The sequence below is a fragment of the Carcharodon carcharias genome, chromosome 5 (genome assembly GCF_017639515.1).
Source record: "Carcharodon carcharias isolate sCarCar2 chromosome 5, sCarCar2.pri, whole genome shotgun sequence".
In the NCBI taxonomy this organism is placed as follows: Eukaryota; Metazoa; Chordata; class Chondrichthyes; order Lamniformes; family Lamnidae; genus Carcharodon; species Carcharodon carcharias.
The window spans coordinates 27,101,496-27,113,506 of NC_054471.1; the positions used below are offsets into that span (position 1 = coordinate 27,101,496).

Below are 12,011 nucleotides of genomic sequence, written 5' to 3' on the forward strand. Positions count from 1 at the left end.
ACACCACACTGCTCTCATACCCAGATGTCCGTCCTTGGCCTGCTGCAATGTTCTAGTGAAGCTCAACGCAAACTGGAGGAACAACATGTCATCTTCCAATTAGGCACTTTACAGCCTTCCGGACTTAACATTGAGTTCAACAACTTCAGATCATGAACTCTCTCCTCCATCCCCACCCCCTTTCCAATCCCCTTTTTTTCTAATAATTGATAACTTTTTAAAAAAATATATTTTTCTTTTCCCATCTATTTCTATTATTATTAAATTTATTTCCATCGATTGTTTTATCTCCACCTTTTAGCCCATTTCAATCCCTTCCCCCATCCCACCCCCAGTAGGGCTGTCACTTGCTCATCCTGCTTTCTACCCTAAATGTCACCATTAGCACATTCCTTAGCTAATATCACCACCGTCAACACCCCTTTGTCTATGACATCTTTGGCAATCTCTTCTTTGCCTCCACTTATCACTGGCCCACTATCCAGCTCTACCTGTCCCACCCCCCTCAAACAGCTTATATTTCACCTCATTTCTATTTTTCTTTAGCTCTGATGAAGAGTCATACGGACTCGAAATGTTAAATGTATTCCTCTCCGCGGATGCTGTCAGACCAGCTGGGTTTTTCCAGCCATTTTTGTTTTTGTGACCATGACTTCGATTCTGGCTGGGACCCTCCTGTTGCCTGATATTCTGTTGCCCATTGGCTTATAGCTGGCAACTGAGTGGGGTTTGTGCAGGCGAGGACTGGACCAAATGGCGGCCTTCTGCACCGTGACGATTCTGTGACTGGAAGTTAATATTGACAAGGGCTTCATGGTGCTGAGAACAGGGGATTTGGCACACTCCTCAGCCCCCAACTGCCCAATTCTCACTCTGGGTAAAATCAGACCGCTTGGTGTCTAATGCGAATGACAATGGTTCATTGGAGGCATAGATGTATGGATTGTTAACAACTTGGAGCAAATACAGTTCAACCTTGCCTTATGTCACACGTGCATCCGTAGTGGAATTGATGGCTTCTGGGTAGACTGGGCAAAATTAGGTTAAGGGATAGGTCAATAGGGATACAGTGGGTAGACAGTTAAAGAAATATTTGAGAATACACAGAATAGATACATTCAAACTAGAAAGGAAAATTCCAGGGGGCGGATCCACCATCCGTGGTTAAACAAAAAACTTTAAAGATAGTATCAAACTTAAAGAAAAAGCACAAAATTGCTCGAAGGTGGGTGGCAGGTCATTAGATTGGACAGAATGTAAAAATAGCAAAGAATGACTCGATGATGAATATGGAGGGAAAAATTAGAGTATGAGAGAAAGCTGGCTAGAAATATAAAAGGAGATTGTAAGAGTTTCTATAGCTATTTAAAAAGAAATTAAAGTGAGCATTGGTCCTATAGAGAGAGTGTGTGGGAATTAATAATGGAAAATGAGATAGAGGATTCAAGCAACATCTGAGAAACAGCTGCAAATCAGGAATTGGAAGGGAGGGAGGAACTCAAGAAAATTAAAATCACCAGGGAAGTAGTATTGAGCAAATCGTTGGAGCTGCTGGCTGACAAGTCCCCAGGTCTTAAAAGAAGTGGCTAGTAAGATTGTTGATGCATTTTCCAAAATTCCCTAGATTCAGGGAAGGTTCCATTAGATTAGAAAATAGCGAATGTTACTCCTATATGCAAAATGGAAGACTGACAGAAAGCACCAAATTACAGGCCAGTTAGCTTAACATCTGTCATAGGGAAAATGTTAGAAGCTGTTATTAAAGATGTTATAGCAGGGCACTTAGAAAAAAATCAAAGCAATCAGGCAAAGTCAACATGGTTTTGTGAAAGGGAAATCATGTTTAGCAAAGTGTTTGGAGTTCTTTGAAGAAGTAACATGTGTGTGGATAAAGGGGAACCAGTAGACTTAGTTTTACAGAAGGTATTTGATAAGGTGCCACATCAAAGGTTATTGCAGAAAATGAAAGCTCGTGGTGTAGGGGCAGCATGTTGGCATGGATAGAAGATTGGCTAGCTAACAGGAAACAGACAGTAGGTATAAATGGGCCATTTTCTGGTTGGCAAGATTTAACAAGTGGTGTGCCACAAGGATCAGTGCTGGGTCCTCAACCTTTTTTTTACTCTTTTTATAAATGAGTTGGATGAAGACACTGAAGGTATAGCTGATAAATCTGCTGATGACACAAAGTTAGGTAGGAAAGCAGCGGACATAAGGAGGTTACAAAGGGATATAGATAGGTTAAGTGAGTGGAGAATGATCTGGCAAATGGAGTATAATGTGGGCAAATGTGAGATTGTCCATTTTGGCAGAATGAATAAAAAAGCATATTATCTAAATAGTGAGAGATTGCGCAGCTCTGAGATTCAGAGGGATCTGGGTGTCCTAGTGCAATGAATTGCAAAAGGTTAGTATGTAGATGCAGCAAGTAATTAGGAAAGCTAACAGAATATTATTTATTGCGAATACAAAAATAGGGAGGTTATGCTTCAGTTATACAGGGCACTTGAGACCACATCTGGAGTAGTGTGCAGTATTGATCTCCTTATTTTAAGGAAGGGTGTAAATGCAATGGAAGCAGTTCAGAGATGGTTTACAGGGCTAATACCAGGAATGAGCAGGTTGTCTTATGAGGAAAGGCTGGAAAGGGTAGACTTGTAATCACTGGAGTTTAGAAGAGCAAGAAGCAATGATTGAAACATAAGATCCTGTTGGGTCTTGACAGGGTTGATGTGGGAAGGATGTTCCCTCTTGTGGTAGAATCTAGAACTGGGGTCAGTGTTTAAAAATTAGGGGTGGCCCATTTAAGGCAGAGATGAGAATTTTTTTTCTCGAGTGTTGTAAGTCTTTGAAACTCTTCCTCAAAAGACAGTTGAAGAGTCTTTGAATATTTTTAAGACAGAGGTAGATAGATTCTAGATGAACAAGGGGGTAAAAAGCTATCAAGGATAAGTAGGGATGTAGAGTTGAGGTAGTCAGATCAGCCATGATCTTATTGCATGGTGGAGCAGGCCTTTCCTGTTCCTAATTCATAAGTTTGTACCCTCTTATAGAAATCAAATGTTTAGCCCATGTTTTTACAATTTTTGCTATTTATTGAACATCATATTGTGCAAGTTCCACAAGATGGCAAAACAGTATTGGGTGAGTGTTAAAACAGGAAATCAGGCACACAAAATCATTTGATTGTGACAGAGACACTTTTAAGATTTCCCTCATTGAATTTCCTAGAAATTTGATCAAAAAGGTTGGGCATATTTTACCTCCTTTTGGTAAGAAGCTCATTCATTATATGAAAAGTCTCATGTCCAGCACATATTCATCCCACACCAAAATGGTTACAGATGCAAAACAATCTTTGTATAAAAAATATAGTGAAAGTCAGTTACTAACTGCAAGCCTGAAATTTACAAGCAGCTTTGATTGACTTAAGGTATTCTAAGCAACTATAAATTGCTTGCATTTAGCAACAGTTTTAAAAGGGATAGAGCAGATTAGTAGTTTATCATTTTAACTATGATCTGGAGCAAAGACTTTTCATGAGCAGCTCCAGAGGAGATCTGCTAGTTTTAAAATCCTGTTGGAACAAAATGAGAAAAGCAACAGTGATAGCAGTATTGCACTAAAACAACTGGCTCGCACATAACAGCTGATTCATGCTACCTACATCCAATATGACTGTGGTCCATTAGTTAGAACTATGTGCATATACAATTCAAAGCTATGAATGCCACGTATCATTGGAATTATGAGTGTTATCTGGCATGGGTGGCAACAGAACTCGGACAAAGAGTTCTGCATTACCACACTCACCAGCACAGGTTTTAGTGTAGACTGCAACTGGCATATAAACCAAAATCTGGCTCATTTGCCATGATACAGCCAAAAATCAAACTTTGATCTGGGTTTGTTTCAGAGTTTTTTGCCCAGTACTAAACAAAAGAAATGTGAATTTGGAGAACTTGCTAACTCCTTGTCCAGTTTAGATTTTGTGACTCACCACCTCACTTGGCGAAATGGTGGAAGGGTTTGGATCTCTGACTGTTCTGAGAGAAGCAATGGTGTGGCAGAACCAACCCATCCCTTTAGGGCAAGGAATGAAAGCTTCCTTTAGATCACTTCAGTGTAATCCAAGCAAAGAATTTTCCGAAACTACTTTCACTTCTCATACTTTGGGGTACCTCGGAGCAAGACTGTTACAGATGCACTCAGGTCAGTTTTGTGCTGTGGGTTCTATCCTTCTTTTCACTTGTAACTGTGAGCCGATCAACACAGCTGTTTAAAAAAAAAAAGGGGGCACTGGGAGCAAGTCATGTACCAGTGGGTGGCAATTTCTCTCATCCCCAACCAAAAAGAAATTGCACACTCTGATGCCAAGACTATTTGCTCCACCTTTACCTCTGCCAGGGAATTAGACAGCAGCTTGGGTTTCTGTCCAACATGAAAAGATCTCTCGTGCACTTTGGACTGGATTTGCACATAGACACTGCATTATAAGTAGGTCAAGCAGGCACAAGTCTTACTGCGACTAGATATAGAGGAAGGAGAAGCATGTGCATATTGAACAGCATGTACGAGGGAAGCAATGCATGGCACCTCCATATCCAAGTCCACATTGCAAGTACACAATTGACAGGGATCCAGTGCACTGTTTTAGGTGATCCTCCTGTACCTGGGGAAATTCCTGAGCTTTTTAATCATAGTTCATGGTAAATTCCATGCAGGTTCATGGTAGGTGTACCAACCGCTCCTCTTGCCACTTCTGATGGTCAAGGCGCTATGCAAAATAGTCTATCTTGGGAATTAAAAAATGTGATCTGAGAATTAACCAGTAGTTCTCCCAATGGTTCCTCTTGTATGCAGCTTGCTGACGTAGCAATGCATCACCCCGCTCCTCTAAAGCTCTGCTAACACAGCCCAGATACTGTGGCAAACACAAGCCACAACCTATCAATCAATTTGTGAAAATTCACAAAATAGTAATGAACTTTGACAGATTCAGAAGCTGATATTGCTGCAACAGTGATAGGAGGCATTGCCATTCATGAGAACTAATTTCCCAGGTTGTCCCTAAAGCACTACACAGTTCCAATTCCAAGCTGTTTTAGGTACACCAAACCATATCCACTGTCTACTGCACTAAGAGATGCAAGTATGACTGCTACAACTGCAATAATGAAGAATTTATAATTAAGTTCCACTGTACCAGACTCATTGCACACGTTTTTGAATATAGCATTAAAATCATTCCACTAGGCACCTCACTCGGTTTTGTTGGCCTAAACTGACAATTCCTTCAAGAGTCGAGTTACAAAGTGAATGGCAATACACGGCACACAGCTGACACAGTATATAATATATGTTATATACTATTATATGATATATACACAAATATACATGCACAGTAAATAACACTTTGGGGGAAGAAGGGGAAATATTGAATTTATATTTTCCACATAATGACCAGTGGTGCTATGGTACAGGATACAGAGTTAGACTTTTGTGGTATTTTGAAAAAAACACTTGTAAACATAATTTGCATGCTGTTACTTGGTCAGTAAAATAGTTTCTAAACTACATTTCAGTGTGACTGACAGGGGATGCTGATTTTCTTTTAAACTGACAAAATATATTATTTTACATGATAGGAAGAATTTACAAACTATGCAATATTTGGACAGAAATTTAAACGTGCAGAATTGCATAGCGCGTTTTTAAAATGTCCTTTAATCTCAGTAGCTTTTTCTGTGTGTTTTTTTTGACAAAACGTTTTCCTACAAAATGGAAATCCAGTTATCCCTTGTTAGACATCCCTTGATCTTTGAATACACTATCCTTTTGTAGCTCCACCTCAACTACTCACAAGCAAAGCCCTCAAACAGCATTGCCATCGCATTCTGAACTAGGCTTAGAGTAGTTTAGCTAGCCCCAGGTATACCATTGCGGTGTCCCAAAAAACATACTGGTTAACAGCACTGGTATTGGGAATTGTCGCGGAGGTGTCATTAAAAACCTCATTTGAGTCTTTCCCTCCCTACCTGGGGATGGGGTTGGGGAGGCTGCAAATATCAAATAGGCTGATCTGGGGAAAGGTGAGGAATTCACCTTTCCTCAAGAAAAATACAAAGGCAGTCTCTACATATAGTTTGCCTGCACTCCAGCTCATTTAGAAAAATTATCTACACAGAGCAGAGACCTAAAGGGATGAAGTTAAAATTATGGAAAGACAAAAAGATAGGGAGATGGTGATCTGGGAATCTTTAAAAATACAGGAACCACAGCCATGATTCTTTCATGAGCCTAAACTAGTTTAGGTTTAATATTAATATCCTTTAATCAAAGGAGTGCAAGGTAGGAACACTAACTCCTACTCACATGAGCTTAAGTCAGTTTGGATTCATACTTCTGTAATGTGATTCTGATAAATCACTTATTTTTCCCCCATTTATGCTTTCTCCCATCACCTAAGCATGCATTCTTAACAGATCAAACTAAATATCTAAATAATCCATCTGAAGGACTTGGGTTGGGGGTGGTGGGGGGAGGAGGAGGAGAAGGGTATGTCTGGACAAACAAAAACCTGCAGTCAGGAGGCTCTTTCAGATCAGGAGAGTATAATCACCAAATACAGCTTTCAACTGTTGGAGGGTGGAGCTCCAAGAGACAAGTGTGGCAATATAAAAATGTAGTGTTGTTGAAATTTGTTAATATATACATTCATAAATTAAAAGGTTAAATAAGTTTCTTAATCTACCTTTTGGAACTCCAGCCACATTAATCTCTGGCAGCCAATAGATTAGTAGCATTTTAAAATCATGACCATGAAAGAGGGTTCTGATGCACATGGGCTACACTCATCAAATTTTTGGTTCTCAAACATCTATTTTTTTCCTCCCATTCCTTCCTAGGCTATTTGGCTCTCTATTCTCTCCTTCAGTTTGAACACTGAGGTGGCAGGCCAAGGGGTTAGGGCTGGTAGATGAGGCCACTTGCTGCTAACACAATATTGAGTAAAAAGCAACTGCAATGACAGGCCAGCCTCTCATAGAGCAAACTGTTTTTTAGAAATGGTGGTGATACAATACAACATTAATTACTTTCTAAATGGAGATAAATGGGCCAGTTTTAAATCTATACATATTTGGATAAACTTCATGCTTTTCATTTCAGGGACATGGAATATTGTTTTTTGGCAGAGACTGGATTCAGAAGGGTGGGGTTCCTGAGTGCATGATATGCAAAACCTAGGTTTTAGAAAAAGCAATGTGTCAATGATGATAGACCATTTAAATCAAGAGGCAAGAAAAAGGGAGGTGTATCTAATTTGTCATTGCAGACATATAGTGGACCACATAATGTCTTAATTGAGTAAAGGAATGCTATTAAGGCAATGTTTTTTTGGCTTGTCTGCTAGGCAAAACCATAAAGCAAGCTGCGTGAAGATATTGTTTAGAAGGTGTAGCAGAACCTATTAACAGTTTACATCACAGCCAGCATTATAAAGAAATGTTACTGAGTTGCCCAATTATGAGCACAGTGCTGTATATGCAATTGATGTTTTCAGAACTTAATACTAAATGTCTAATGAGCATTTGTTGGATCACAATTTAGTCTGTTCAACCCTACACTTTTCTAATAGCTTCTTTATTAAGATAATAAATGCTCCAAAAAAAATCTCGGGCATTTTGAAGGTTGTAATATGGTTATTCCCTTCATGGATTAGAATGGGACACATCAGAAACCAAATGGGAATTCAAAACTGGCCAAAAGAGAACAGACTATGATAAAGGAGTCATTCTTTTTGTGGAACAGGAAATGTCACTTTAATTCACAATGGATCAGTGCCAACTTGAAAATCACCCATTTCTTTCTTGACCATGAAAGGCAGACACCTTCTATAAAATAAAGTGCAATACTAAGTTTTTTTTATATATCATAAGAAAACAATCAATCTACAATATTATGTAAGCAGAGTTCAGAATGGCAACTAGCAAACAGCAATAAATTCACAGTGTGCATTAATTGTGTTTATACATAATTGTATTGACGAGAGATACCAGTACTGTAGAACTGAACTTTTCTTTTCCACCCAGATACAGTATCAAGCTCTTCAATTTAGGCATTGCATATGTTAGGTAAAGGTGTCTCTACCTCATTCTAACAATTCTTAATCTGAATCCAAGGAAATCCCTCATTGTATTAGCATCAACCTAGGGATTATCCACGTGATTCCTACCCTGTTCATTTTACCAGGTTAGCCCAGTTATCACAGGCAAAACAGACTGCAGATGTAACCCTTCTGGAAAGGAAAAGTCGGTGGTGGTTTAGATTTAGATTCCAGTTGCTTGGGAGTTCAGTGCTCAAGGAATGCTGTGTCTATGAGGCACCTGCCTCAAAAGTATTTTTAAATTCTTACACAAGTGAATATCTAGAACATTAATACTCTGCTTAAATGGTATGAACTATTATTATAATATGACTTTACTGCAGATGATGTCACCAATACCACAGGACGGATGCAAAGCAATTCACAGATCTCTATTAATTACATTATATACACAATACTTGCACTTTAGTACATTCAGCTATGTACATGTAACCCTATCCCAACACATCATTTTACTCAAATGCATTTTCAAGAACCCATGATGTACTCTTGTTTTAGAGCATGTGTGAAAGCACATAACTTGATGACAGTTCATAGAGGGCATGTTAAATAGGCGGCAGTTCTCAGATGCTAATCCGCGAAAACAGTACAAACAGGGTTATACATTCTGGAACACTCAATTTACTTTCTGGTGAGGACATTCTAATTCATTTTGGTAAATGATAATGTTATATAGTACTATCAAGTCACTTCAGATAAAGGTATGTCCAGTTACTCCCATTATATAGAACTCAAAAGCACAAAAGTATTCTCCCAAACGTAACGCACACCATGGATTGAGTGCAGGAAATGCACTGTCAAAAGGCCCCTAGGGACAATGAAATATATGGAAATCCAATGTCTTGTACGAAATGGGCCCAAGTGTGTTCCCACGTTTTACAAATAAATTGTATTGACAAATGGTTGACTGAGTAGGGAAGAAACATGAGGGCTTATAATTTGGCCTGCTATTTTAATTTAGAGTGCACAGAAATCGCAAAGTACTAGGTATCATGGCAAAATGGACTCTATTTAATTAGGATTGTACTGTGCTAAAATTCAATGCAAAACACTACTAAAGTTGTCATGGGAGCCACTGTCTTTCAGTCAACTACAAAAACACATAAATCCTAATGACTAGCATCTAGCTTCTTCTGTTAATTCTGAAAATAGCAAAGGCAACACACCCTCCTTGATCCTAATTATATAGAAAATTGTACGAGTATAATGGAGCATAGAGTTTAATTCTCCATCCAACTCACTTTAAAAAGACCCATAGGCCAAACATTAGTTAATATAAATTCAAGAATGCAAACTTTGTTCAACAATAATGCGCACTTCCACCAAGATCAAATTGCAAATTAAATTTTGACAGGAAGGAAAAGTACAATTAGTGAATGGGTTAGGGCCCTGCTATAAAGGATTGCTACACTTCCCGCTATAAAGGATCATTGCACATCCAAGACAGACGAAACATTAATTCATTTTTACCCTTTTTTGTAACATGTTTAAGGAGGAATGAAGTCCTAGTAGAAGAGATGGAGACTTTGCTGAAACTTCAGCAAAACGTTACCTCATCAGCTGGTAGGTGTGAAGAGTTAAATACAATTGTATTTGTATCTGTAATCACAATGAACACTCCAGTCATCACAGAGAGGATTGAGGAGAGAGAAAACAGACAGGAATAATCTATTTCAATTCTGATTGTTCTTTAGCTGCAACTTGATCATAACCAATAATAACCTTGATTTGCACAAGGCTCCCTGCTATCGTTTCAGCTTCGAGTGAGGATATCCTTGCCAAGACAAGCTGCACCTCAACCTGTACTGGTTTTAGGTGATAGATAACGCTGGTTATGTTTTAATAAATTTAAGTATACCAGCTCCTTTGTCTAGAGTTATTTTCTTCAGCATCTGGAGGGCGCTAGCAAACAGCAGTGACTTACTTCTACATGCGCTGTAGTGTGGAAAAAGGAGAATTGACAGACTCAGCCTTCAGTCTTGGTCCTTGTCAGACAACCCACTTTTCGGCCCCTGCTGCCTTGCACGTGAGCTAATTTAATGGATCAGCTGTAAACTGCTCAGATAGTTAACCAAAAGTTAGCTGTATTCAAAATCATTATAAACATTTGCTGAGTAGTCAATTGGAAATGCTGCATGATCTTCAGTACATCTTAAATCAAAATAATTTTAAATGCTTTGAACACACCAGATAGGAGAGGGTTCAACTTCCCCACCATCATCTGATCCCCTTAACACACCAGACTAGAACCAGGCTCTTGGGTAAGGAATGAATTTTCGTAATGAATATGCCCCACCCTTTACTGAAAGTGCTCAACACATCCTGAAAAATGACTGAAGTACAAACACATCAGGAAGTTTGCAATTTCAGCATGGGATTGCTAGAGCACTCCCCTGCTCATTTTAAATGCCAGAGCATTCTCCTGCTCATTTCAACAGCTCCCAACAATTGTTTGAACTACATAGCAACCCACTGACTCAACAATTCACTAATGATTTTTTTTTTGTCCATTACTTTCTGCACTCTGTATGCATAAAACTTTACATTCTTTTAAATATATATTGTAACTGCACTTGCATGCAAGTGCTCTTTAAATAAAAAAAGTCAGAAAATGGCCAGAGTAATTTGGCGTTGCAGAAAGTGAAGATCTCAGCCTGGGGGGAAATGCAGGATTTCTATAGGCCGCCTCCTCCTCCATAACCAACAAGTCACATAGATGACACCTGGCACCAAGGACACATTTAAATTGGTCCTGTTTGATCACCTTTACTGATCCCTTTACAAGGTTTTAAATTAAACTGTATACTTAGAAATATTCCAACCGTACAACCAATTTTACCATCCTTAGTTGTTTACATAATTTGAATTGGAAAAGGATTAATTTCACCAGGGATTCTGTAACACTGATTCTCTTTCACCTCACAGGATAAAGCATATCAAAAATCATTCCTTCTCTCTCACACCCATCCCTCTCCCATGTGTGGTTATGTAATCAGGTTCACTTGCTCATTCCCTACTCTGGTGGCAGGCCAGTAGAAGGTTTACCTAGGACTAATGTTACAGATGCAGCCAAATTTCCCACCACTAATATAAATGTATATGATGGCTGAATGTTTATACTCGGGCAGGTAAAAATACGTAGCTATTTTCTCTACAACCCCCGTCCACTTGCGCCGTGCTCCTCACGTCGACAAAACAATACAGGAAAAATTTAGCAAATTGCATCGTACTGGTATAGGCTACACAGTACCATGGGTTAGTAATTACAATCCAGGGTTTCAATGAACCAGTGGTGCCATAGTTCCCAGGTCCTAAACTGTGCAGTCTGAATCATATTTTTAAAAAAATTCTTCGCCAAATTCCACTAATGGTGAACCTCATTTTCAATGAGACTGTCTTCGCAGGACTGGAACTGTCCCTCATTAATCACTTCCCTGGTGTCCTTCTGCGACGTCGGCTCGTCTTCATCTCCTGTGGGCTCAGACTGAGGATCCTGCAATACCTGGGCGATGTACCTCTGTATGTGAAAATTAGCACAGGTTAGCATTGCATTAGTTTACAAAGTAATGTGTCTCAACACAGGGTGGGAGTCTAGATCACCTGCAAACCCTACCCACCCCCTCCATATAAAGTAGCATTTTGCATTCCAGGTTTTTTTTATTTTCTTGGAAGATTCACTAAGGCAGAATTTACTGCATCTGATGAAGGAATGGTTAGACTTGTCCTTGTCTGTTTAATTTCCATGAATTTTTGCACAGCAGGCTGCTGGAAGTGGAATAAAAGTGGAAAATGCTGGAGAAGCTCAACAGGTCTAGAAGCAACTGTAGTGAGAGAAACATTAACT

The 12,011-nt window shown here is 39.2% G+C and overlaps 1 protein-coding gene across 7 annotated transcripts in view; it reads right to left on the minus strand.

Annotated features, from left to right (window-relative positions):
• Positions 1-3,074: 3,074 nt before the first annotated feature.
• Positions 3,075-12,011, minus strand: part of LOC121277832 (CSC1-like protein 2) — a 290,835-nt gene continuing 281,898 nt past the window's right edge. For all 7 annotated transcript variants that reach the window (XM_041187511.1, XM_041187512.1, XM_041187510.1 and 4 more), the window contains one exon: positions 3,075-11,684. In XM_041187511.1, coding sequence (XP_041043445.1) covers positions 11,532-11,684 — 153 coding nt within the window. In that variant the 3' untranslated portion in view covers positions 3,075-11,531. The remainder of the gene's footprint in view (positions 11,685-12,011) is intronic.